The sequence below is a fragment of the Hypanus sabinus genome, chromosome 9 (assembly GCF_030144855.1).
Source record: "Hypanus sabinus isolate sHypSab1 chromosome 9, sHypSab1.hap1, whole genome shotgun sequence".
Taxonomy (NCBI): Eukaryota; Metazoa; Chordata; class Chondrichthyes; order Myliobatiformes; family Dasyatidae; genus Hypanus; species Hypanus sabinus.
Window position 1 is genome coordinate 64182164 of NC_082714.1, and position 27750 is coordinate 64209913.

At 41.6% G+C, this 27750-nt stretch overlaps 1 protein-coding gene across 3 annotated transcripts in view; it reads right to left on the reverse strand.

Annotated features, from left to right (window-relative positions):
* The window catches only part of ints1 (integrator complex subunit 1), a 201781-nt gene that overhangs the window by 56317 nt on the left and 117714 nt on the right, over positions 1–27750 (reverse strand). For all 3 annotated transcript variants that reach the window (XM_059979779.1, XM_059979778.1, XM_059979780.1), the window contains exons 24-32: positions 25594–25698; positions 24074–24241; positions 22488–22599; positions 18437–18595; positions 15323–15469; positions 9199–9297; positions 8379–8503; positions 7316–7570; positions 6219–6378 (exon numbers count right to left, since the gene is read on the reverse strand). In XM_059979779.1, coding sequence (XP_059835762.1) covers positions 6219–6378; positions 7316–7570; positions 8379–8503; positions 9199–9297; positions 15323–15469; positions 18437–18595; positions 22488–22599; positions 24074–24241; positions 25594–25698 — 1330 coding nt within the window. The remainder of the gene's footprint in view (positions 1–6218; positions 6379–7315; positions 7571–8378; positions 8504–9198; positions 9298–15322; positions 15470–18436; positions 18596–22487; positions 22600–24073; positions 24242–25593; positions 25699–27750) is intronic.

Below are 27750 nucleotides of genomic sequence, written 5' to 3' on the forward strand. Positions count from 1 at the left end.
TAATGCAAGAAAGTAATGTTTTACCTTCTGAATTCAGAACCTTCAGTGCTGTTAATCTGCATTTTTACCTGAGTGAGTTTTAATTTGAGCACAAAATCTAGGCTAAGACTCCAGTTCAGTACTGAGGGAGTGAGTGTCACACAGCTGGAGATTAGAATTTAAATCAAGCCTTGTCAATTTGTTTTAAACAAATTTAAAAGATTCCATGACAAACAACAGAAAATCTGCAGATGTTGGAGATCCGAGCAGCACCCACAAAATGCTGGAGGAACTCAGCAGGCTGGGTGGCATCTAGGAAAAGAAAGAGTACATTTGGGCGTTGCAGACCAAAATCCTTCAGCAGGACTGGCAGGATCCAATGGCGTTATCTCAAGGAAGAGTGGGAATTTTTTCCAGAGTTCTGAGCAATATTTTCCCTTGGTTTGTGGGAGTTTAGTATGTGTGAATTAGTGTTGTATTTCCTACTTACAGTACTGACTACACTTAATCAGTCCATCATTGGCTATGGAGTGTTGTGGGTCAACCTGTAGTGATGAAAAGCCCTGTAAGAGTGCTAGTCATTAAATTTCTCACAAACATCAATCAAGACTTTGAGAGGAAAGATCAGTGTAAATCCAACAATATTTAAAGAAATACTTGTATCAAAGAGCCTTGCGACTGGAAGAGTTAATAAGCAGACCAGGCTGTTAGCAAGTTTCACTATGATGAGGAATGGAAACATTTTGGCAGGTCGTAAACAAAACGTAAAAGAAGGGTCCACGTACTTGCAACAGCAGTTTGATAAAAATGCAACACCTGACTCACCACGATCAGTGTTCAGTCTGTTATACTAAAGCTGAATCATTTTGCATATGAAGCTGACAGAAAGCCAAGAGTAAGCAAGCAGACTCCAATAGACTGCTTAAGGAGATATTGAACAGTAAGCTTATTTCACATTAATTCTCCAGGGATTTGTTGGTGGTGTTGGGGGGAGGGGAGTGGAAAGAAGAATAATGGAAACCTCTCTTATTAAATTATACTTATCTCCTTCAATAATCTGGGTCTCTGTACGTCAAGGGCAGCAAGAAGAGCAGAGCAGTTTTCTTTTAGATTTACCAGGAGATAAGTGAAGAATTCTCTGTTTTTTAAATGATCCCTCTGCACAGAAAAGGATCTCATGATCTTTCTTTCCAGACAGCACAAGGTACTTAACAGCACAGAAGATATCACCTACTTCTCATTCCTCAGTTGGATATATATAAAAAAAAAAGTGGTCACTATTTTGCAGAAAAGGAAGAAAACTGTTTACAGCAGCTTGACTAATATTTATTAGCCAACCAAACATTACTAAGATACAATATATTTCATAGAACTATACTACATGAAATCACAGTATTCAGCACAACTCATCTCTACCAACCAGTGGGGTAGCCTTCCAGATTAATCCTAGAGTACCGCATCTGGTTTATATTTGAGATTAGAGAAGTTTTACGTCGCTAAGAATTACTAATTGTGGTGTGTTCTTTTAAACCTCCTTACATATCTAGTGATCTTCCACTCTATTCTGCATTCCGTTACTGTTATTCCATTGTACCATCTCAGTGCACTGTGCAATGATTTGATCTGTATGAACAGTATGCAAAACAAGGTTTTCACTGCATCTCAGTAAATGTCAGTAATAAATCAATTCCAATATGGCTTTGCAGAATACTTCCATTCAATCCACAAGTATGATCCAGAGCATTCAGTTCCCTGTCACTAATTCCCCAACCTATTTATGACATTTGTCATCTGACCTACACCATTTTCCACAAACTATAACATAAGCTCAAAAAACACCTCATCTTCTAGCTAGGTACATTACTGTCTTCTGGATGCAGAGTATAATGATTTTTAAAAGTCTCTATCCCTGTAATTTCTAAGACCTATTATAGCCTTGATAATTTTTAATATTTATTCACCTTTTATTTCCAATGTTGTTACACCTTTTAGTCCTTCACCTACACCCCATGCTACATCATGCCTTTTGTGATTTAGTCTCTCCTGCCCACCACCCTATCACAGTCCTGCATGTCCTCTCTTCCTTCCCCCTTTTAGATTTGGTGAAAGTCTATGGACTCAAAACATTAAAATCGGATTCAAAAAATACTCTGCAGATGCCAGGGTCAAAGCAACATGCACAACACGCTGGAGGAGCTCAGCAGGTCGGGCAGCATCCATGGAAACGAACAGTCAACATTTCGGGCCGAGACCCTTCGTCAGGACTGAAGTGGGGGGCAGGGGCCCTATAAAGAAGGCGGTGGGAGGGTGGGAAGGAGAAGGCTGATAGGTGCCGGGTGAAAAACTAGTACGGGGAAAAATCAAGGGGTGGGGGAGGGGAAGCACGGAGGGGATAGGCAGGAAAGGTGAAGAAGGAATGTAAGGGGAAAGCACTATGGGTAGTAGAAGGAGGCGGAACCATGAGGGAGGTGATTGGCAGCTGGAGGAGGAGGCAGAGTGAAACTGGGATGAGGGAAGGGAGGGGGCAGGAACTACCAGAAGTTGGAGAGTTCAATGTTCATGCCAAGGGGCTGGAAACTACCCAGACGGTATATGAGGTGTTGCTCCTCCAACCTGAGTTTGGCCTCATCATGGCAGTACAGGAGGCCATGTATGGACATATCCGAATGGGAATTTGAAGCAGAGTTGAAGTGGGTGGCAACCGGGAGATCCTGTCTATTGTGGCGGACAGAGTGGAGGTACTCGACGGAGCAGCCCCCCAATCTGTGTTGGGTCTCGCCAATGCAGAGGAGGCCACATCAGGACCACCGGATGCACTAGATTACCACAACAGACTCACAAGTGTTGCTTCACCTGGAAGGATTACACTTCACAAATGCTGCCTGACCTGCAAGGTTTTTTCCAAAGATTTCTGTCCTTCTTCCAGATTTGACTTTGGTTATTTGTGTACAAATTGGCAATTGTATTCTACTTTATAATAGAGACTGTACATCAACAGTACTTTTCCTATAAGACCTTTGGAATGTACTGTGGACAAGGGTGAAAGCTGACTCAAGGCAGATTGTGTTCTTTGAGCAAAAAACAAATTGATAGAAGAACACAGTGGGTCAGAAAGCATCTGTGGAGTGGACTAAACAGTCAACGTTTCAGGCCAAGATTGTGGCTCAAGGATACAGGAGAGATGGTCAGTATAGAGGTGAGGGGAAAGGGTGGAGCAAGAAACCAATAGTGGATCCAGATGAAGAAGGGTTATAGGAAGATGGAGGAGGGAAGAGTAGAGAAAGCTACAGAGGCTGGGAGGTATTAGCTGTGGTCGATGGAATCTGATAGGAAAGGAAGGTGCAGCTTGGAGCCATTTAAGGGAGGTGGGTTGGACAGAGGGAATAGTGGGGTAAAAGGTCCCAATCGGAGTGAGTAATTGGCAGTTGGAATGCGTGGAGGAGGGGAAAGAAAAACAGGGTTATAGGGGGCTAGGAGGAGGGCAGGTGTGTGGAGGAGGACAGAGAAAGGGACAAAGGGGGAACAGGTTACCTGAAACTAAAGAATTCATGAATTATATACTACCCAGATGGAATATGAAGTGATATAACCATATAATATTTACAGCACGGAAACAGGCCATCTTGGCCCTTCTAGTCCGTGCCAAACGCTTACTCTCACCTAGTCCCATTGGCCCGCACTCAGCCCATATCCCTCCATTTCTTTCCTGTCTATATACCTATCCAATTTTATTTTAAATGACAATACCGAACCTGCCTCTACCACTTCTACTGGAAGCTCGTTCCACACAGCTACCACTCTCTGAGTAAAGAAATTTCCCCTCGTGTTACCCTTAAACTTTTGCCCCCTAACTCTCAACTTATGTCCTCTTGTTTGAATCTCCCCTACTCTCAATGGAAAAAGCCTATCCACCTCAACTCTATCCCCCTCATAATTTTAAATAACTCTATCAAGTCCTCCCTCAATCTTCTATGCTCCAAAGAATAAAGACCTAACTTGTTCAACCTTTCCCTGTAACTTAGGTGCTGAAACTCAGGAAACATTCTAGTAAATCTTCTCTGTACTCTCTCTATTTTGTTGACATCTTTCCTATAATTCAATGAACAGAACTGTACACAATACTCCAAATTTGGCCTTACCAATGCCTTGTACAATTTTAACATTACATCCCAACTCCTATACTCAATGATCTGATTTATAAAGGCCAGAATACCAATAGCTTTCTTCACCACCCTATCCACATGAGATTCCGCCTTCAGGGAACTATGCACCATTATTCCTAGATCACTCTGTTCTACTGCATTCTTCAGTGCCCTACCCTTTACCATGTATGTCCTACTTGGATTATTCCTACCACTTCACACTGATCAGCATTAAACTCCATCTGCCATCGTTCAGCCCACTCTTCTAACTGGCCTAAATCTCTCTGCAAACTTTGAAAACCTACTTCATTATCCACAACGCCATCTCCCTTAGTATCATCTGCATACTTACTAATCCAATTTACCACCCCATCATCCGGATTGTTAATGTATATGACAAACAACATTGGACCCAGTACAGATCCCTGAGGCACACCACTAGTCACCGGCCTCCAACCTGAGAAACACCACTACTCTCTGGCATCTCCCATCCAGCCACTGTTGAATCCATTTTACTACTTCAATATTAATACCTAACGATTGAACCTTCGTAACTAACCTTGTCAAAGGCCTTACTGAAGTCCATATAGACAACATCCACTGCTTTACCCTTGTCAACTTTCCTCGTAACCTCTTCAAAAAATTCAATAAGATTTGTCAAACATGACCTTCCACACACAAATCCATGCTGACTGTTCCTAACCAGACCCTGTCTATCCAGATAATTATATATACCATCTCTAAGAATACTTTCCGTTAATTTACCCACAACTGACGTCAAACTGACAGGCCTATAATTGCTAGGTTTACTCTTAGAACCCTTTTTAAACAATGGAACCACATGAGCAACACGCCAATTCTTCGGCACCATCCCTGTTTCTAATGACATTTGAAATATTTCTGTCAGAGCCCCTGCTATTTCTACACTAACTTCCCTCAAGGCCCTAGGGAATATCCTGTCAGAACCTGGAGATTTATCCACTTTTATATTCCTTAAAAGCGCCAGTACTTCCTCCTCTTTAATCGTCATAGTTTCCATAACTTCCCTACTTGTTTCTCTTAACTTACACAATTCAATATCCTTCTCATTAGTGAAAACCGAAGAAAAGAAATTGTTCAAAATCTCCCCCATCTCTTTCGGCTCCACACATAGCTGTCCACTCTGATTCTCTAAGGGATCAATTTTATCCCTCACTATCCTTTTGCTATTAATATAACTGTAGGAACCCTTCGGATTTATTTTCACCATACTTGCCAAAGCAACCTCGTATCTTCTTTTAGCTTTTATAATTTCTTTCTTAAGATTCTTCTTACATTCTTTATATTCCTCGAGCACCTCATTTACTCCATGCTGCCTATATTTATTATAGATATCCCTCTTTTTCCGAACCAAGTTTCCAATATCCCTTGAAAACCAGGGCACTCTCAAACTTTTAACCTTTCCTTTCAACCTAACAGGAACATAAAGATTCTGTACCCTCAAAATTTCACCTTTAAATGACCTCCATTTCTCTATTTCATCCTTCCCATAAAACAAATTGTCCCAATCTACTCCTTCTAAATCCTTCCGCATCTCCTCAAAGTTAGCCTTTCTCCAATCAAAAATCTCAACCCTGGGTCCAGTCCTATCCTTCTCCACAATTATATTGAAACTAATGGCATTGTGATCACTGGACCCAAAGTGCTCCCCAACACATACCTCTGTCACCTGACCTATGTCATTCCGTAACAGAAGATCCAATACTACCCCTTCTCTAGTCGATACCTCTTGTTCCTCTAGTTTGCACTTAACCTCACCCTGGCAGCAGAAGAGGCCAAAGAAAAACAGATCAGTGTGAGAATTAAAATGGCTAATAACTGGCATCTCCAGAAGGAGTGTGGGTGCTAGGCAAATCGGTTGCTTAGTCTTTACTTGATCTCACCAATGTAGAGACCACATTGGGAGCACAGAATGCCACAGACAAGGTTGGAGGACATGCATATGACTCTTTGTGTCAGCTGGAAAGACAGTATAGAACATTGGATCAGCTTGAGGTTTGATTATCAGCCAGTAATCAAAAAGCATTATTGGCCCATCACTCATAACTGATACAGTACCATCGCTGGTTCTGTGCTTCAGTGAGCACTGAGCAGCCAGAGATTTCAGTAGTGCTCGAAGAGGACTATCTTCCATCACCGAATTCTCCAGCCACGTCCGGAGCTGCATCACCACGTTGTAGAACAGAGACACAGCAACAGAGTCCTGGGGTTTGATTTTCTGTAGGTGTAACACAAAATAAACAATGAACCTTTGCAAAAATACACATTAGGTTGATGGTGCATTTGTACAATGACATCCATGCCTGGTAGTAAAAGGAGGCCAAGCAATGAGACTGCCCACGCACTGGTCAGAAAGCATTCACAGGTAGAATCCCCATAATGCCGCATTGTGCTCATTCAGGAAGCTCCAGGTCTCAACAGACAGTTCATACTTGATAGCCAGAATGAAGCTGCACAAGCAGATATAGGAGGACAATGGCATTCACAGTACTGGGCCCCAGGATAAACTGAAGGTGTACAAAGTACAGAGGGTCAGAGTGGTGTTCAGACTACTATAATTAAAGTATACAATTCAAAAATAATTTGGAGATACAAGAGTCTACGGATGCTGAAATCTGAAGTAACAAGCAAATGCTGGAGGAACTCAGCAGGCCAAGCAGTATATGTGGAAGAAGTTCTTCCAGCAGATTATAGATCAAAAATGACTTGCCTTCCCTTTTCTCTGCCAAAGCAGGTTCAAACTGAAGCATTAGCTGTGTTTCTCCACAAAAACTGCCTGGAGCTTCCAGCATTTTTGGCTTTTATTATTTTTCCCATTGCCTCCCAAATCCCATTGGCATCAGAAATTCCATTACAGGTTTGATTTGCACATAAAGTAATCAGCGATTTCCCAAGAAAGTGCTGGGAAACACCAGCAAGACTAAGTTCAGCCTCAGAGTCCAGTGACCAAGACTGACAGATGCAACTTCCGATATCAGTCAGGAGAGACTTCCACACTGATAATAAATTAAAGGAATTTTGAAACTTACTAAGGTTTAAATGGCTGTGCAAGTTATGACCCAGTATCTCTCCTGGCATAAATGCTAATGTGGAAACATGCTCACAGCTTGCACATTCACATTTTCACAAACACACTATTACAATCACAACCATACCTGATACTGATAAAGCTGTCTCATTAAAGGGCAGGAGATGACATAATTCCTCTGCATGGATAAGACAAAGGCCCTGCCGTGTGGGGAGTTCAGCAGTGCAGAGAGAGCTTGGAGCAGACGAATAGCAATTCCAGTCTCCTCGGCCTTCCCCTGGTGGGCACGGCTCAACTCCTGAGCCAGTGTGTGCTGTAACATCAGCGAGATGGAGTGACTGCTTGTGTTCTTCCATCTTGGGTCAGGATTCATGGGGAAAAGCTGCAAGGGAAAAGTTCATGATTATATGATACTTGGCATGCAGGAAACTAACCAGCAATCAACTCAACATGACAGAGTACTGCAACAAGACCTTCCCTCTCCTGAAGCTGCTGTAAGATTGTGGCCTGGCAAATTGTACATGTATACTTAATACTAAACCACAGTCTAGGGCACTCCACTATTGGACCGAGTCCAGCAGAAAAGCCCCTCAAGCAGAAGGGTGTATTGATCCAGGAAACTAGATGGGCAGCATTGGTGCTACATACAAAAAAAGATGTGCTAATAACACTAAGTATAGAACCAGCAACACTGAATACTTAGACCAAACAACACGAAGAACAAAAAGAGCTTTGCACTGTTTTTCCCTTTACATACATTTTTTCATAATGAATAACATTTATTTTTGTAATATAAAAAAGTTAATATTCCTGCGTGAGCCCTTTAAACAAATTTCATCGGTACATCACCTTCCATGTCTCTTCTAAAGCATCCTTTAGGAATATGCTACAGGATCTATTTCAAAGCATCTTGCTGTCGACGAGATTAGCAGCAAAAGCCAGCTTGTGCAGTAATTATGTCGTGTGATAGTGGGAACAAGATTAAATTGCACCCAAACCCCCACCAACATAAAACATTCCCAAGAGGCAAGAAGATGACAGGACAGCCAGGGCCAATAGGGGAGAAAAAGGCTCAGGTCTCACTGATCTCCTCAGGCAATTTAAAGCAGTACAGGAGATCACAGTCACTAGAAGTACATTAGGTTTGACATTACTGATGCGCGGCATGTGAAAGGCAAACACCTTTGTACCTGAAGAAAGAGCCCAGCTAAATCTTCATCTGGCCCAATTACAGGGATCTGAGTTGGCCCCCTGATTCGGATGGGACACTGCGGTGCTGTATTGCTTGAGCTCTGTCTGTTGTGGTCTTCATTTTCTAGGATTACAGAAATTTATGTTTCATCAGCTATTAAAATCTTGCCATTTCAAATCACTCACAACCAAACAGCTGTTTAATGCCAAAACAAGCAGAGAGATTTTCACTAAATGGATTAGTAAGTGCATAGCCTGATAAATACACAGATGTAATCCTCTTTCTACATGGAGTTCACTCAACATAACTGGGGTTTCCAAAAGGTAAAATAATGGACTCATGATCTTGTCCATTAAGATCCTAGCTACTACCATAGAGTGCATCCTAGTCAGTCTGCTAAGCCCCAATATCCAACCCTGCACACCAAGCTCTCACCATTTCCTTCCAGTCACTGAGCAGTGAGCGCCAAACCCACACCAGCTAGTCCTTCAGTGAGACACAATTTCCCCACTCCCACCTACGTTCCACTGGTCACTCACTTATTATTTTTCCAGAATCATAACCCATTAAGAAACTTTTTTATCCCCTGTGTAGCTTCCTGATATTACCCTGCACTTCTCCACATCTGGCTACACCCCACTTTCTTCCACCCTCATCCCTAGTGACTGTGCTATAACAGCTCCACTTGATTGTCTAACTTAACCAAGGCTGGGACTAATGCAACACCAGAAAGTACAGCGTGATCCTCTAACTGAAATTGCTAATGAGACTTTTTATGGTGAATAAAAAAACAGAAGAACTCAAACTGCTGGCGGTACCTCTGCTTGGAGGAACTGAGGTGGTAAGCAGAGTGTGGAAGGTGTGGCCACCAGTAGCTCCCCTCTCATGTTGCACTTCCACCAGGTGGGCCATGTAGTCTGCAAAGAGACAGCAAGAGTTAGAACAGCCTTGCAAAGTACATACAAATCCACTCTAAGTAGTTACTTCAGCCCACAATGTCTGTGTCAGCTACTGTCCATCCAGTACAGACAACCCACATTCAATTCCCACCACTGCCTGTATGTTCTCCCTGTGACCACGTAGGTTTTCTCTGGCTGCTCCTGTTTCCTCCCATCGTCCCAAGACATTCCAGTTGGTCACAGTAAATTGTCCTGTGACAAGGCCTGGGTGGTGCAGCTCAAAGGGGCAAAAGGGCCTAATCTGTGTGTGGTACCATGGTCAAGAGAGTTGAGAACTTCTGCTCCCAAGGAGTGAACATCCCCTGTCCTGGTCCAGCCATGTAGACGTCACAAACAAGAATGCTCACCAACACCTCTGCTTCCTCAGGAGGCTAAAGAAATTTGTTATGTCCCTGTCAAACCTTATCAATTTTTATCAATGCACCAAGGAAAGCATCTTAACTGGATGCATCACAGCTTAGTACAGCAACGGCTTGCGACTGCAAAAAGCTGCAGAGAGTTGAGCATTCAGTACATCATGGAAACCAGCCTCCCCTACTTGGGCTCTAATTTTGCTGGCTGCTTCACAGAGGCAGTTAGAAACTCAGGCAAAGACCTCACACAGTCCAGACATCCTCTCTTCTCCTTCTTTCATTGAGCAAGATATAACAAAGCCTGAAAGCACAGACCACCAGGCTCAAGAGAAGCTTCTACCCACTGTTATATGATTATTGAATGGGATACATAGAACATTGAACAATACAGCACAGTACAGGCCCTTTGGCCCACAATGTTGTGCCGACCCTTAAACCCTGCCTCCTATATAACCCTCCACCCTAAATTCCTCCATATACCTGTCTATACAGAGCTGGAGAAGGGAAAGGATCATGGGACAGAAGGCTTAAGGAGAAAGAAAGGGGGAGGGGAGCACCAGAGGAAGTTGGAGAACAGGCAAGGAGTGATTGTGAGGAGGCAGAGAGAGAAAACAAGGAGGGGAGGGGGATAAATAAATAAATAAGGGATGGGGTAAGAAGAGGAGGAGAGGCATTAACAGAAGTTACAGAAATCAATGTTCGTGCCATCAGGTTGGAGGCTACCCAGACGGAATACTCTGATACTGTTTTGCCTTCTACTACCTCCGTGCATTGTGTAATGAATTGTTAAAAAGCATGCAAGCTTTACACTGCTCTTCGATACATGTGACAATAATAAATCAATCCTAATAATCTTCTCTGCACTCTCAAGTGTAATCGTATCCTTCCTCTAGTGTGGTGACCAGAACTGAAAAAAAAAGGTATTCCATCTTTATTTTGTATACTTATAACATGACTTCTCTGCAGTTAATATAATTTTAAGACAGAATAGGCCATTACAGCCCTTCAAGTTGCACCACCTAGGAACCCCAGATTTAACCATAATCTAATCAAGGGACAATTTACTACAACCAATTAACCTACCAACTAGTATGTTTTTGGAGTGTGGGAGTAAACCAGTGCACCTGCAGGAAATGCATGCAGTCACAGGGAGAGCGTACAAACTCCTTTAAGGCAACTGCAGGAATTGAGCCCGGGTCCCTGGTACTGTAAAGCATTGTGCTAATAACTAAGTTACCACTGGTTACAGAAGACAAGTATCTCATACGTCACATTTCATATTGGGATGGCATGATAGAGTAGCGATTAGTGCAATGCTTTACAATGTCAGCAATCACAGATGGGGTTCAATTCTTACCACTGTCTGTAAAGAGTCTGTACATTCTTTCTATGACTGCTGGGTGATGTAGTTGCCTCCCATATTCCAAAGATATACGGTTCGGATTAGGGTTTAGTGAGTTGCGGGCATGCTATGTTGGTGCTGGAAACTTGGTGACGCTTGCGATGTGGCCCCAGCACAATCCTCATACTGCATTAGTCACCAACACAAATGACACATTTCACCGTATGTTTTGATGTATGGTACTTGTGTCAAATATAGCTAATCTCTATGTTTTCTTAACTACCTGTTTCTTAATCTGTGCTGCCTCATTCTGAGACCTTTCTGGGACCCTTCAAAGGTTGCTCTTTTCCTTAGTATTCTGTAAGACCACCATTTATTGTGTCTGCCCTACCCTCCTAGTTCTCTCAACATGCATCACTTCACACTTACCAGGATTGAACCCAGTTGTCGAATAATCCAACCATTTTATCACTGGAAGCCTATGATCAACACCACCACTAATCTTCACTCTGTCACTGAACTCACTATTTATACCTCTGACATTTACAGTATATTCCAGTTGTTAACCTTTACAACAACTAGTAAGGATCCCACCTTAGTCCCTATGGTATGCCAGTGCCCACAGGTTTCCAACCACAAAACTCTCCATTATCGTCCTCTGCAGCCAGTTTGCCTTTGACATAGCTCTAGGCTACGAGTATAAAATAGTTCGGCACTTGATGTTTATCTGTTTAGAGATACAGCCTGGTAAAAGGCCCTCCCGGTGCATTAAGTCCACGCTATCCAATTACACGTGAGGAAGGAAACCGGAGCATCGGGAGGAAAGACACTGAGTCACGTAAAGAACGTCCAAACTCCTTACTGACAGCGGTGGAGTTGAACCGAGGTCACTGGTACTGTATTTGTGTTATGTTAACCCCTATGTTACTATCCACTCAATTTATATTTGCACATGGACAATTTCCTTCCAATGCACAAACTACTTGATGCATGTACAGAGGATAGAACTTTGGATGAAATGTACCATAGTTAATGTACAGTACTCTTGAGATGTGATCCCTGCAGTGATGTGGAAAACAGAGCAGCATAGCAGGAACCTAAAAGCTGCATTTAAATAACAAGCAGGCAACTTGTTTGAGATGTTGATTGAGGCACCTAGGCACACTGAAAATTTCTATGGCATTTTCCATAAAGCCATAGAGCTTTTATAAACTTCTGAACAGAAGGACAGGACAACTGGAAAACAGGAAATGAAGCTATGCACCAGCCCAACTGTAAAAGACTGTCTCTGAGGAAGACTTGACACCCACTGAGCCAATGTTAACAACAACTCACAGATGTTCCTTTCTAGTAGACAATGAGCAGCATCAAGGGCTTGAAATGCTGATTGACCTACAGCTCGCTTGCCCAAGTTGATGAGGGAAAGTTGGCATCCAGAACACCAAGAGATAAACTGGACTTGGGACATTCTGCACTGAAGGACACAGTAGCTTAGTGAATAATCTGCCTCCTGCTTCAAAAGTCTAGCCTTCACCGCTGGGCACAAAGACTAATGCTAACCCCAAAGCTACCCTTAACTCAAGGAAGCACATGCTTAAACCAGAGACTGCAGAAAAATTTCACACAACGGTGCCTGGATTTGAAGCCTTGAGTTATCAGGAGAGAGTGGATAGACTGGGTCTCGATTTCCTTGAGCAAATGGAAAGATATGATAGAAGTGGATGGCATTAAAGATAAGAATAAAGATTAGCTTTATTTGCCATGCACATCGAATCAAAAAGCGAAATGTGTCATTTGTATCAATGACCATCAGTCCGAGGATATGCTGGGGGCTACCCACAAATCTGGCTATGCTTCTGGTGCTGACACAGCATGCCCACAACTTACCTGTGGAATGTGGGAGGAATCAGAGGAAACTGTCAGTCATAGGGAGAATGTACAGACAGCAGCGGGAATTCAGTAACAAGATTTAAGAAGCATCTGGAGAAGTACTTGAATGAGAAGGACAGTGGGATGTGGAGTTAATGTAGGTAACTGGGATTAGTGTCGACCGGCATGCTGGTCAACTTAAACACAGTAGGTAAAGGCCTGTTTTCTATGCTGGACAAAGAAAACAATTCAAGGATGTGCTCAGAGCTTTCTTAAAGAAATGCTCATCCTGACTCCTAGAAAAGTGTCATCCATAATCCCTGAAAGTGGGAAGGAAGATTCAGGATGGTATTGAGAATCTGGAGGGCCCAGCACAAGCTGCCACCGCCTCACAAACTAACTAACCACCCAACCTGCCAACTATCTGCCTTGACTGTGGAAGAGCTCATTGGCCTCATCAGTCACCCCAGAACCCAGAGAACCAGAGTGGAATCAAATCATCCTTGAATGTGAGAGACTGCTCAAGAACAAACCAGATTTAAAGCAATCATTTAAATGTCCATGGGGAGGCAAAACTACACTTTGCAGTCAACTGTTACAATATCTGAAAAAGATACCATCTGAAAAAGTGGTGAAAGCTGATTTAATAATAACTTTCAAATAGCTGAGATGTAACAATCTGTGGTACGTTGGGGAGGGGGGAACAAATGACCAAGTGGGATGGACAAAATTATTGGTGCAAAGAGCTAGTACAGGCAAGATGAGTCAAATGGCCTCCCCATACCATGTGATTCCACAGTGAGGAGATGGGGAGAGGATGAGGCACAGAGCTCATACGCTCCTTTGCTCTCACTCTCTAAGCCTAAAATCCCAGAAAAGGGAAAGATTCAAAGCTGAGATACATGATTTCATTGGTTTCATTGAATTTTATAACACTAATTCAAATAAAAAGTCTTTTTTATTTTTGTAACATTATTAGATCTGAAATCACCAGACTAACATAAATTTATTGTTGGTAACAAAAAGAAATTAGCCAATTCACTCCTTTGTAAACCAGACGCCTTATATGAAATACCGTCTTGAAATTAGAACAAACAAATAAATAAAACAAATACAAGTCACTTAACACCAGATAAACAGTGAACATTGCCTCTGGGTATCGATGCAAACAATCAGCACTGCAAAACCAGAAATAATAGCATGTTAAATAATCAGGAATTAAAAAAATATAATTCATGTTTCAATATCATAAAGAACACCGCAATAAATTTGTAATTTTCCACTTCTGAATCATTCATCCTTCATTTTTAATTACCATCCATTACTTTGAATTAGAACATTGCAATCATCCACTCCCCTGTGTAGTCTGCTTATTACAACTATCCATTCAGTAACTCCATCTAATTTAATCACAATGACTGCGCTAGATACAGCAGATGGTCCAAGATGGATTACTGAGGGGCCCATGCAATCCCCTGCTAATTCTGGCCTGATACATGGAAAGTGGGGCGAACAACAGCCAATTCACAACAAGCACCATTTGAAATGCAGTCTCCTAACCTCAGCAAGATGAGGGTCTATAAACAGAACTGCCTCTTAAAGCAAAGCAGGAGGGTGAGTTAATAACCAACACAGCTAGAATCACTGCACTCAGCCTCTGTTGGTGTGAAACCTGGTGGATAAATATCTCTGCTGTCATCGAGAGATAAGATCAGTGTTTTCATCTGAACCAGAAGGTTATGTGTTCAAGTTCTATTCCCTATGAGCACAAAATCCAGGCCAATACTCTAGTATAGTACTGAGGGAGTGCTTCACTCCTGAGAAGTAGAGCCCTTACACCAAAGCCTCCTTTTCCCTCTCAGGAAGGCAATGATCACATGGCCAATATTTGAAAAGGAATGTTGACCCAGCCATGTTTATGCTTGAATCAACATCACATAAACCAACAACCAATAACTCATGATTGTTTGTCATAGCTTGCTAGGTGTAAAGCAGATGCTGTGTTTCAAGGAGATCCACTGGGTGTAAAATTCTGAGGTCATGGTATCAGTACACCAAACAAAAATGCTGGGAACACACAGTAGGTTAAGTAGTGTGCTTGGTTCACTGCAACTGAGATCATGTCTATGTAATTTTTTTCCCCTGGTCTTGATGAAAGGTCATCAACCTGCAACATTTACTGTTCTCCTCAGCTGCATGACCTGCTCAGTATTTCCTGAAGTTAGTTTTGGTCTGGATTTCTTCGAATGATCAAATAATGCCTACAATTAATTCTCCAAGCTCATATGAGGTTTGATGTAGTGTTGATGACATGTGGAATTCAATCCTGTCAGTCAACATCACCCCCACCCCACCAAGTATGCAACACAGAAGACACAATTAAAAGCTTTTCAGCTGTTATTGTTATTAAAACACTCACTTTTGTCCATTATGTTCTGTTCAAGTGTCTGAGGATCGTGAGACACAGCCTGGTCCAGGTACTGCAGGAGCTTGCTCATGCTGGAGACGGGTATTCCGAAGGACTGGACGAACAGGATCAGCTGCTGGGGTTCCAAATCTTGGAGTGCTGTGAGAAAGAAAAGGAAATGATGTTGAAGAATTAAGACACAAGAAAGACAGCAAATGCTGGAAATTTGGATCAACACACACAATGCTAGAGGAACTCTGCATATCAGGCAGTATCTATGGAGGGGGAAAAAGTCAACATTTCCATTGAAGGTCCTTCAATCAAGACTGATGAAGGGCTTCAGCCCAAAACGTTAACTCTTCATTTCCTTCCATCAATGTTGCCTGACCTGCTAAGTTCCTCTAGCATTTTGTGTGGGAGGATGAAGAATTAGTTGCCTTGCATACACCTCAAAGCTGTTCCAGCTAACTTAAACTTGCCTAATCTCAGAAAGACAGATTGCAACTCCCTTGTCTACCCACCCCACTCTTACACAAGCCAACATTTTTAAAACACCAGTGCACCATATCTATTGAGTACTGCTTGATTTATCCTCAATTTTCACTCCTTCTTTCACCATTGGTGGAATCAAGTAATAAAGACTTTAACCCACCTCCCAGGTTCCACAATTAAAAAATAAACACCTGGAATTGAGTACAAGATTGCAATTCAATTCACAAAGTGCAGATGATACCAGAAACCCAGGCAGTGAACCTCAAGTGGTTTATTAGAACTGTCAAGTTAACACCAAGCCTTGAAATCACTCGAGGACACCTAATTATACAAGTAATCAACTTCAGAGAGTGGTCTTATTCAGCTTTTATTGAACATCAGTTTCTGTCAGCAAAGCTCCACGTTGCTGACTTGCACAGATGCTCAGGCTCAGATTAATGACCAAGAATGGAGAGCAACAGAAGTACATTTCTTTCTAAGCTTTTATCTACAAATAAACATCACAATCTTTAAAGGACAATATTCTTCAATTACATTGACAGTAAACCTGTCACAGTTCACTGGTATATGCAGTGGTAGTTGTCAAATGACTAATAAGACGAAGATGACCCCAAATACAAATCTTCGTTATGAGGTACAGATACTAATAAGGGTAACCCGTCAGATCTACCATGAAGGGGGGGAGGACAGTGCCCAGATGTTTTAGTTTAGAGGGCTATTTCAGTTTATAAAAGATGACTTTGTAAACTGATAACAAAGAACAATTACTGAAAGTGAAAACATTTTCTGCTGTTTGCAGGAATGAAAGTATAAACATGTTAGATTTTTGATTTTCAAAATTCAAAGTAAATTTATAACCAAAGCACATATATGTCACCATATACAACCCTGAGATTCATTTTTTGTGGGCGTTCACAGTAAATACAAAAGATACAATACAATCCATGAAAGAATACCCAAATAAGACAGACAGACAATGTGCAAATACAAAAAAATTCAAAAATAATAAATAAATAAATAAATATCAAGAATATGAGATGAAGAGTCCTTAAAATAGTTCACAGGCTGTGGGAACAATTCAGTTATCAGGGGAGTTAAGTTATCCCCTCTGGTTCAAGAGCCTGATGGTTGACGGGTAATAATGGTTTCCTGAACCTGGTGGTGTGGCTCCTGTACCTCCTTCTTGATGGCAGCAGCTAGAAGAGTACATGGCCTGGATAGTGAGGGTGCTTGAAAATGGATGCTGCTTTCCTGCAACAGTGCTCTGGTGTAGATGTGCTTAGTGGTAGGGAGGGCTTTAACCTAGATGGACTGGGCTGTATTCACTACTTTTTGTCAGCTTTTCTGTTCAAGGGCATTGGTGTTTCCATACCAGACCACAATGCAACCAGGCTGCATTATGGCCTGGTGTAAGAACACCAATGCCTCCTAGCCAAAAATCCAACAAAAGGTAATGGATTCAGTCCAGTACATCACAGGTAAAACACTCCCAAACATTAAGCACGTCAACATGAAACAGGCCTGTGGAAAAACAGCATTCATCATCAAAGGTCCTCACCACACAGACTATGCTCTTTTCTCATTGCAACCATCAGGTAGAAGGTACAAGTGCCTCAGGACTCGCACCACCAGGTTCAAGAACAGTTACTATCACTCAACCATCAGGGTTTTGAACAAAAGGGGATAGCTACACTCATTTACGGACTCTGTTATATTGTTATTTCATGCTCTTTATTTATTGCTATTTATTTATATCTGTATTTGCAGTTTGTTTACAGTTCCTAATGTTTACAAATTCTGTTTACAGTTACTGTTTTATAGATTTGCTAAGTATGCCCACAGAAAACAAAATCTCAGGGTTGTAAGTGGTCACATGTATGTACTCTAATAATAAAGTTTACTTTGAACTTTAGTATTATGGGAGCTTGTTCATATGTATGGGTGACAATAAGTCAGGCCTTAATCTAGGGACTGATCTCTCTTATAGCTGATGCCTCTGTTCACTCTTCTAATCATCAACCACAGAGTTAAAATACAATAATTAAACACAATATTCATAAATGACAAGCTTTAGTTTCATGCTTTCAATGTCAACGTGATCAACTAAATCTCAGTCACATACGTCATTGTGAGGCATCTATCTAGCATGCCCAGCCTCGACTACATCTTCAAGAAGCGCTGTCTCAAAAAGTTAGCATGTATCATAAAGGACCCCTATCACCCAGGAGATGCCCTCTTCTCATTGCTACCATCCGGGAAGAAGTACAGGAGCCTGAAGACACACACACAACACTTTAGGAACATCTTCTTCTGGTTCGCCATCAGCTTTCTGAATGGACAATGAACCCATATACACCACCTCACGACATATGCCAGTGATATTAAACCTGATTCTAATCACTATCTAAATCAGGTCATTTCCATCCTCATGTTTAAAACCTTCACAGTCTCATCATTCCAGGTCTCTGAAGTCACTTCCACTTGACCATGAGACTCTTTTCATTCACCTGGACTGAACTTGTAGCAGAAGTAGTCCTAACTCATTACCTAGGAAGATCATTTTGTTTTGTAAAATAAAGAATGGTGTCACCTTGTAAAAGTGCAACAGGCTCAATTAAAAAAAAGCTTATTTACCTGCATCTACCAATCGGGACACTTCTGAGCGGATCATCCGGAGTTTCAGCCAGTCAGGGAGAAGCAGTGCTTCTTCTGAAGTATCAACTAGGAATGCCGTGGGGAGTGGTTTCTTGTCAGGAAACCAAACGTCGAGAAGGTGGTAGAAATCACTGTCACCTGTAAACCACAATTCAAGAATGATTACACGCTAAACAACACTGCAGAATTTTTTAAGTGGGAGATTTTAGGAAGAGCTATCAAGGAAACACCCACACTTAAGCCTAAAAAGCCGATGAGCAACTTGATGCAATGAGATTAAGTACATTTTAGTTGGCATTAAAGTTCAACTTTGCATAAAGTCCATCTACCCTGTGAGAGCCAGAGGCATTACTATATGCATAGTATCAGAAGGTAAACCCTCCCATACTCAGACAAAGCACCCTTTCAACACCTGCTTGGCCAGATGAATTTATTCTTAGGACATGGCAGACCAGTACTTACTGTCACTTGTTAACTGTCTTTCAGATGACGGCCCACTTTCATAAACTGCTCAAGTCCATGTGGTGAAATAACTCAGTATTGTCGGGAAGTTACAAGATTTGGACTAAGGAATAATGATGGGTTAATGATAAAATGTTAAGATAGGATTATGTAGGACCTGGAAGGAATGTCGTTATATGCATTCCATCTTTGCCCTTCTCAGCTGTAAAGTTCCAGGTTTAGAGCAGGGGTTCCCAACCTGGGGTCCGTAGACCCCTCAGTTAAAAGGTTGGGAATCCCTGGTTTAGAGGATGCTTTTAAAGAAGCAGTTACAAGTTGCTGCAGTCCATCTTGTAAAATGCACAAACTGCAGTCACAGCACACCGATTATGCAGGGAGTAAATATTTTAATCTGATGCTGGTTGTTTCAATTAAGCAATCACTTTATCCTGGAAAGCAAAGCATATGACATTGGCAACACAATGGGAATGTTTAAACGCTAATCACATTCTCATTGTGCAAAGCTGCAAGTGACTATCTCAAGCAGCCATGTTACACAAATATATCAGTGTTGCACAGAACCACTTAACACAAGTTCAAACATGGTCAACCCACATATCCTTCTATTTATTAAGGAGAGAAATGCTTGAGAACAAAATACATTCAATCTCAAACTCAGCCACAGTCAACTACAGCATGGGTCAAATGCTACCCCAATGTTAGAGCGGATCCCATCCCACCCAGGACATATTATCCAAGAGAAGCTGCCAATCTACGACAAACTCTGGGCAATTTTCTACAACAAATGCTCACTACTTCAGAATATATTCGTGCTGACTTCCTGAAATGTCTGGGCTGGGGAAGCGAGAAACTATTCCACGTTAAATTTGAAGCCAGTTGCCGCAAGTGAATAATGTGAGGATCAAATTCAATAAGTGGTTTCTCCAATGAAATCGATATTTTGTAAGTTAGCTAAATAGACTGGAAAGGAATAATATCTGAATTATTACTCCTCAAGCAATTGACACGATAGCAAACCTCTTTCTTTGTTATGAATATACAAGTTATTGCAGAAAAAAATTGAAGAACTGCTTTTTATTCAAAGTAAAATTTTTTTAAATCAAAGTACATATATGCCACCATATACAACCCTGAGATTTATTTTATTGTGGGCAGCAGGATGTTGTATGAGGTGGAAAGTTTCATCTATGAAGAGAGATTGAAGAGGGTGCATTTGTTTTCCTTGGAGTGCAGAAGGCCGAGGGGGGAGCTAATTGAGTTATACAAAATTATTAAGGGCATACAAAGGATTGTGAGAAACTTTCCTTTAGCAGATGCATCTGTGACGTCAGCAAAATGTTAAAGTAAAGGCTAAGAATTTAGGGAGGACTTTGGGAAGATATTTTTAGTTCACAGAATGGCTAAAATCTGGAATGTACTGTTGGAGATGTTGCTGGAAGCAAGTTCTCTCACAATGTTTGAGTTGCACTGGAAACACCATGCATTGAATTATATGGACTAAGAGATGGGGAATGTTATTACAATTTTGAGATTGCATGGACAGTTGGTTATAGCCAGTTAGTACGGACTCAGTGGGCTGAAGAATTTGTTCCCTTGTTCTATGAACCAGTGATTAACATGTGGGGGATATTCAATGAAGACTGCACAATATTCACTTCCATTTGCAACTCAACAATTTAGGCATGGATGATAAATAGCAAGTAACATTCATGCCATAAAAAATGCCCACCAATGACCAAGTCCTTCAGTGGAGAATCTAACCATCTACTGCTGATATTCAATGCTGTTATAATTACCAGACCCTCCACCTCAATCAAAACTCAAATAGAAAAATCACTAGAGACACAAAGACTGGTTAGCAGCTAGGTATCCTGTGGTGAATTACTCGCCCTCTGACACCCCAACACCTTTCCAATTATTTTCCACATTAAGTGCAGTTCCAACAATTCTCAATAAGTTCATCACATGCAGGACACAGCAGCCTTGCACCCTGGCACACATTTCGGTAGTGTATACTAGTACAAAATGCACAAGTTACTTGTCTGGACTTCTCCTTAAGTACCTCATAAATCTATATCTTCTACAAGTTGCACAGAATTTACTGCAATGCTTTCCAGTGCCAGTTGTAAGATCAGAGACCAATGCTGCTGTCTGTAAGCAGTTTGCACATTCTCCCTGTAACTGTGTGGGCTTCTTCTGTGAGCTCCGGTTTTCTCCCACATTCCAAAGACTTAGGGTTTAGTAAGTAGTAGGCATGTTGATGCCTGAAGTGTGGTGACATCCGTGGACTGCTCCTACCATAACCCTTGGACTGTGCTGGTACTGATACAAGGAATGCATTTCACTGTATGCCTCAATGTACATGTGACAAATAAAGCCAATCTTTATCTTTAATTTCCAGCAAGGTGACAATGATCAACAGCGACATCTTGCAGACAGCTTACAAAACTGCTGGGTATTTTTCTTCTTCTAAATATAATGCTTCTTCTGGACTGGGATTGATTGTAGCCCGTAATTTCCCTCTTAAGGATTACTGAACAATCTGGTGCTTATGAGATCTCTTGGGCGTCTCGGTATGGAGTGAAGTTAAGTCTGTCACTGGGGGTGTATACTGCATTGATTCCTAAAGCTGGAATACAAACCTGTGGTCAACTCCATTACTCTGTGCTGATTAAAGCATCAAGCAAGATTAAAACTGTCGAGGATGAGAGCAGAAAATGAACCAGTGTTCAGAGCCGCCTACCTAGGTTTGACTGGTCTTCCTCTCACTGCATCCGGCGCAAGGTGCAGGAGTTTTGGGTCCCACCTTGGCAGCTCATTGATGTTGACTCACTCTCTGCTATGGTTTGATGCTTAATGTCTCAGTGCTGAACACACTTTTCTATTTGTGTGATTTGATAGTACCACTTCAGCATGGAACTGAGTCTGCGGCTGTGGTCTGAAGCCATCGGCACAACGCTGAATTGACTGACTCTATGGCTCTGACCGTGGTATTGGCTCCCGGACAGCCTTAACTTGCCTCGGGGATGGGGGCTCTACAGTTTGATGTTTAATGTTTTGCGTGTTACTTGTTAGCGCAATTTGTTCCCCCCCTCCAAACATCCGTTGATCTTGTTGTGTGTGGGGGGGGGGGGGGTTTCTTTAAAAAAAAGTTCTATGATTTTTTTGTGTGACTGTCTGTAAGGAGGTGAATCTCAAGGTTGTATACATACTTTGATAATAAATGTGCTTTGAATTTTAAAGCAAGGACAAAGGTTTCAGGTGCATGGGAACACCATCTTCCCCTTCAAGTTGATCTGAAAATATTTGTCACTGTGGGAGCTCTCGCTACCCAAAATTGGGATAGTAAGAGTGGATAGTTTAATGTTAATTATTACAGGTGTCTCTGGCAGCTCTGCGGTCGTATGCTCTGTGCTATTTTTGCTTAAGCACTCAATACACCAGAATATAATGATTTCATTTGTCACCTTTCTGAATGGACAGAGCTATCAAAGCCAGCATTTATTATCCACCCAAAGATTATTTTTTAGTTTAATAACATATCAAAACCCTGCTTTCATGTCAATACCTTGAGGAGGACCTAACGTCAGGAGAATGACCATAGCATGAACCACTAGAATATGCATGGTAGCTGTCTCCCCAGTGGTCCAACGCAGAAAAACCTGGTCCTGGGACTCAGACTGTGGATGAGAAACATGAAAAAAATCATTAGTTCTCCCTGTGGCAGTCACATTCCTGGAATTAAGAGAATTATTAGAGTTGGAAATATTTAACTAAGCAGAGACTTTCTAAATGAGGGGTTCCCAACCCTTTTTATGCAACGGCCCCCTAGCATTAACTGAGGTGTCTGTGGACTCCAGGTTGGGAAACCCCTGTTCTAAGTAGAATGGCAGAAAGAGTTAGAGAAAGATAAAATTTGCAGAGCTGCTAGGAAAGAGCAGGGAGAATGGACAGAGCCATTGCAAAAATATCAGCAACATATCCTTCCTTCCTCTGTGCATAGGGACAGAATGGAGAATATTTTGTATTGGCATAACTTCACCAATCCCTGACCCATTTAGTATTTCTCATAGGATTCTCAACTTAAAGAGAATGGCACATTAAAGTATGATGCCATCTGTGCCTCCTTGAAAGAAACTAATTACTTAAGAAACTAAATGTAAAGCAGTAGAAGTAGACTACTCTACATCTCGAGCCTGCTCCATCATTCAACAGGACAACCTATCTCAAAACCGTTTTCCCGCTCCATCACCACTATCATGGGTACCTTTATTACATTTTCAAAATGGTACAACTAAAAGAGCTGCTATGTGACAGCTTCAGCAACCCAAGGTCAATCTTGACCTTTGGTGCTACCAACGTAATTTTACAATTTCCCCCTAAGACTGTGAGGCACTTTGGATTCCTCCTACATCCCAAAGACATGCAACCTGCTTAACCGGCCTCTGCAAATTATCACTAGTACACAGTTAGGTGGTGAAAATTGGAGGTTACTGGAAAAGTGGGGAGAATAAAATAGGATTGGTGTAGAATTAGTGTTTCATGTTGTATTGATTTGATAAAGCTAAATGTCTCTACTTAAAAGAGCATAAGAAATAAGAGCAGGAGTAGGCCATCCAACCCATTGAGCCTGCCTCAACATTCAAAAAGATCATGGCTGATCTGTCCATAAACTCAGCTCAATCTAACTATCTTTTCCACATAACCCTTAATTTCCCTACAATGTAAAGATCTATCTATCTGTATCTTAAAAATATTTAGTGAAGAAGCCTCAACTGCTTTCCTGAGCAGAGAATTCCACAGACTCTCCACTCTATGGGAAAAACAGTTTCTCCTCATCACCATCCTACATCTTCTCCCCTGAATCTTGAGGCAATGTCCCTCAAAAGGGACAACTGCAGCTTCTCTTTTTCTCGCTGCCCATTCCTCCTCCAAGATTTCCTTCATTCAAATGAACCTCCTAATTTTTCTCAAGTTCTGATTTGATTTCTTCATGTGGATAATGGACTACAAAGAATAAAAGGCTGTGGAATAACTGCCAGCAGACACCAGGATCAAGTGTATATCCAATGCACAATACAGATCACTGAGTCATTCATGAATCCAGGTTATGTGCAACAGCTAAAGACAAAGCCTACATGACCAATCACTCACCCAGCTGTACACCTCCTCATCCTCCTTTGTCTTCCGCATTCGTTTCACGTACCGGGAGAAGATGGCAATTAGAGCCACCAGTACAGACTCGCACTCTGTTCTGTAGGAGTGCTTGGCAAAAAGGTGGGTCATAATGGTGGATCTCTCCACAATTAAACGAGCAACATCCTAAGGAAACAAAAGGATGAATTGCAACATAACAACTAAAACTCATCAACAATGGAAAGTACATTGCAAACAAGGACAAAAATACCATACAAAATCTACCAGGTCACTCTTAAAAGATCTCCACCTAAAAGGTGTCAGCCTGGCCTATAAACTGCTCTGTGATAACTGATTGATACTCTGTATTTTGTCAATATTTACCTATTCACTTTTACCAATCACCTACTGTGCTAAATGATTTCACAGAAAATCCTGGTCCAATCACGTTTCCAATTTAAAGTTCATATTGTTGATTCCTGTGATCTTGACCTCACCTCTCCATATAAATTTCTCAATACTGGTAGCCTCCACCGAGATCTCAGCTCTCCTCCATTTCTGGATCCTATTGCCATCCAATAGTTCAACCTTCAGCTCGTGAAGTCCTATGCTAAATCCCCCCTTGCTCATCTCTTTTCAGCTGCTCCATTAAACCTATCCCTCTGACAATTCCTTTTGATCACCTCTCTCAACATCACCTCATGGAGCTCTGTACTAAACTTTGACTGATTATGCTCCTTAGAAACACTAAGGTTTATTAACTATATCAAAGGTGCTACTATTCTTCAGGACAGCAGCATATAAAATAATTTAATGGTTTATTGTCTGGCAATACCACCAGAATTTCCTTTGTTGAAGATGGGAGTATCCAAAGTAGGCCAAATGGTCTACTTCTGCACCTATTCTCTATTGTCTAATTTTCATACATTAGAAGTACTTCTCATGTGTCAGGTCAGTTTGCATATTGATGAGATAAAGTTCTAACATGAAAATAAACCTAACAGAACACCAAGTACAGAAGAACTCCCTAAATCTGGAACCAAGGGTGCCAGACTGGCAGATTATCATTCCCATTAATACCTCAACATGTTGTGAAACTCAACTTTTGAAATATGTTACACAGTGAACACAAGTTGATCCTCATTTTCCTTCCTGATCCACAACAATCCAAAAGCCTACCTTAATCCTGAACATACTTAATGGTATCTACAGATTTCTAGAATACAGAATCCGATTCACAACCCAACCTCAGTCCTAAGCAGTCAACCTCTTGTCCCAAGACTACAACCACTAGTTCTAGATTACCCACTTATGCCTTCTGTGGGTGATCCAGCCGTGCCAATTCCACTACCCGTCATTATATTACACCCTCAACCTTATGAGTCCTTATTAAGTGGGATCTTACTAAACACATTTTCAAAACTGCATTGAAATGAAACACTTTCACAAGCTGGGTAAATAAGACAACCGTACGTCTGTCATAGATCTATTGTTTTGTCATGCTGCCTAATTATTCAAGCTTGTAGATATATTCTTACCAGAGCAAGGTCATTATGCTGAGCCTGTTCCTCTACTGGAGCATGTTGTGACAAATAAACAACATAAGCACTGATGGTTTGGGGATCAGTCTCCACATGAATTGCCTGCAAATCAAAATTAGCTATAAGACTTTTAAAAAAAATTAACAAATTCATAACTCAAATCAACACCAAGTATGTCTCTCAGCGATTTACCCCCTGTATCCCCTTTTTGGCTACATACCACATCATTTCCCTGTCTGCCCAAATCTTAAACAGTTAAAATATACTAGTCCCATTAAATGAACAACAGTGTTCACTTCTGAGAGGGTGAACAAAAACTATTGGAATCTGATGCCCTCATGTGGTGAAAAGTCCTGATCTCAGCAAACAGTCACACGACACAGAAAATACAGTCAGCACAACACAGAAACAGGCCTTTTGAGCCAACTCACCCATGCTGAATAAGTTGCCTACCCAAACTAGCCTATTTGGCGCATATGACCTCTAAACCTTTCCTATTCTCTCACCTATCCAAATATCTTTAAAAATTGTAAATCATACTTAAACGTATGTATAATGATCACAAGATACGTTGGGAACGCAAAGGACTGGAGGCCTGCACCATGAGCAACAGAGATAATGAAGGAGCTGAGCAACGTGCTGCTACCTGAGTCGATGGAGACTTACAGGCATGTAGCGAGTGGCCATCACGGTCACTTTTCTTGTGATCTTGTCTTCGGACACTGTTAATCTGGTTTACTGCAGGTTTGATTTGCTGATCAATTGGATGCGAGCAGGAGCGGATGGAGAGGGCCGAGTCCTCAGTCGTAACGAAGACTAGGCCTGAAGCCACAGTTTCGCCTGTTTGCAACTGCCCTGAGTGAGAGTCTGAGCCATTGTGCTTCGCGGTGGCTGTGTGGCACGGTGTCCAGACGGAGTTGGAGCTTCCCTCCCACGGTTTTGCTCAGCAGAAGACAAGCTCTGTTGTGGCCGCTGGTAGACTTTTCAGCAGCACTCAATGGATTCGGGCCTCAAGCTGCAGCATATTCTGCGTCATTGTATTTTTAGTGATATTCTATATGGGTTTATTTACTTTGGGGGGGGGGGGGGGATAGGGAGAGGAGGTGGGCCCCAGGACTCTTACTACATGATTGTGATCTTGTATGTGCTTACAGTATATGACCTTTGGTAATATGTCTTTGCACCTTGACCCCAGAGTAATGCTGTTCTGTTTGGCTGTAATCATGCATGGTTAAAATGACTATTAAACTTGAAATGAAATGAATTGTAACTGCCTCTACTACCTCCTCTGGCAGCTTGTTCCATATATGCAGCACTATCTATGCAAACATTTATCCTTCAGGTCTCTTTTAAACACAGAAGGAAATGTTGTCACAATCCACAGAATCATAGGAATGCACAGAATACCGTGTACATACCTTGTTCAGTCATTTAGGTGATGGATTCAAAACCCCACCACAAATCTGAGTAAATTACCTAAGCTAACACTTCAATGCAGTACAAAGAAAATATAACAGTACTGAACTTCCTACCTTCAAAATAGGTATTAAATTAAAGCCCCATCTTACTCTCAAATATGAGCCCCATCTTACTCTCAATTTTGGTAAAGCACTGGGGAATGTTTATCCCTCAGCTGCATCACTCAAAACACAAGTTTACCTAGTTTTAATCACAGTGCTGCATGTCAAAACTTGTTCATATAGAAGTGCTTCAAACAGCATTTGAGTAACTGGATGCTGTTCTTGGATGACCCAAGATCATGAAGCCATTATATACAGTACCTTGTAAAAGTATTCAGCTCTCAAGCTTTGTTTATATAAATTGATCAAAATTCCTGGCTGTAATACTCATTTAGCTGAGAATTTTTATTTATGTATCACATGCTCTGTACTCCCCTCCCCCAAAAGAAAAGCCCAAAAAACAGGGAGAATTGTAAATCAAACACGGAAACATCAGCAGCTCAAAAGTATTCAACCCTCCTTTGCTCAGTACTTAGCTGAACCACCTCTCAGCTATTACAGCTGCTAGTCTTTTTGGATTAGTTTTTTACAGCTTTGCACAACACGATGAAGCAAGATTTGCCCATTCCTCCTTGCAAAATTGCTCAAGCTGTGCCAGGGTAGTTGGGGAACGGCAGTGGACAGCAATCTTGAG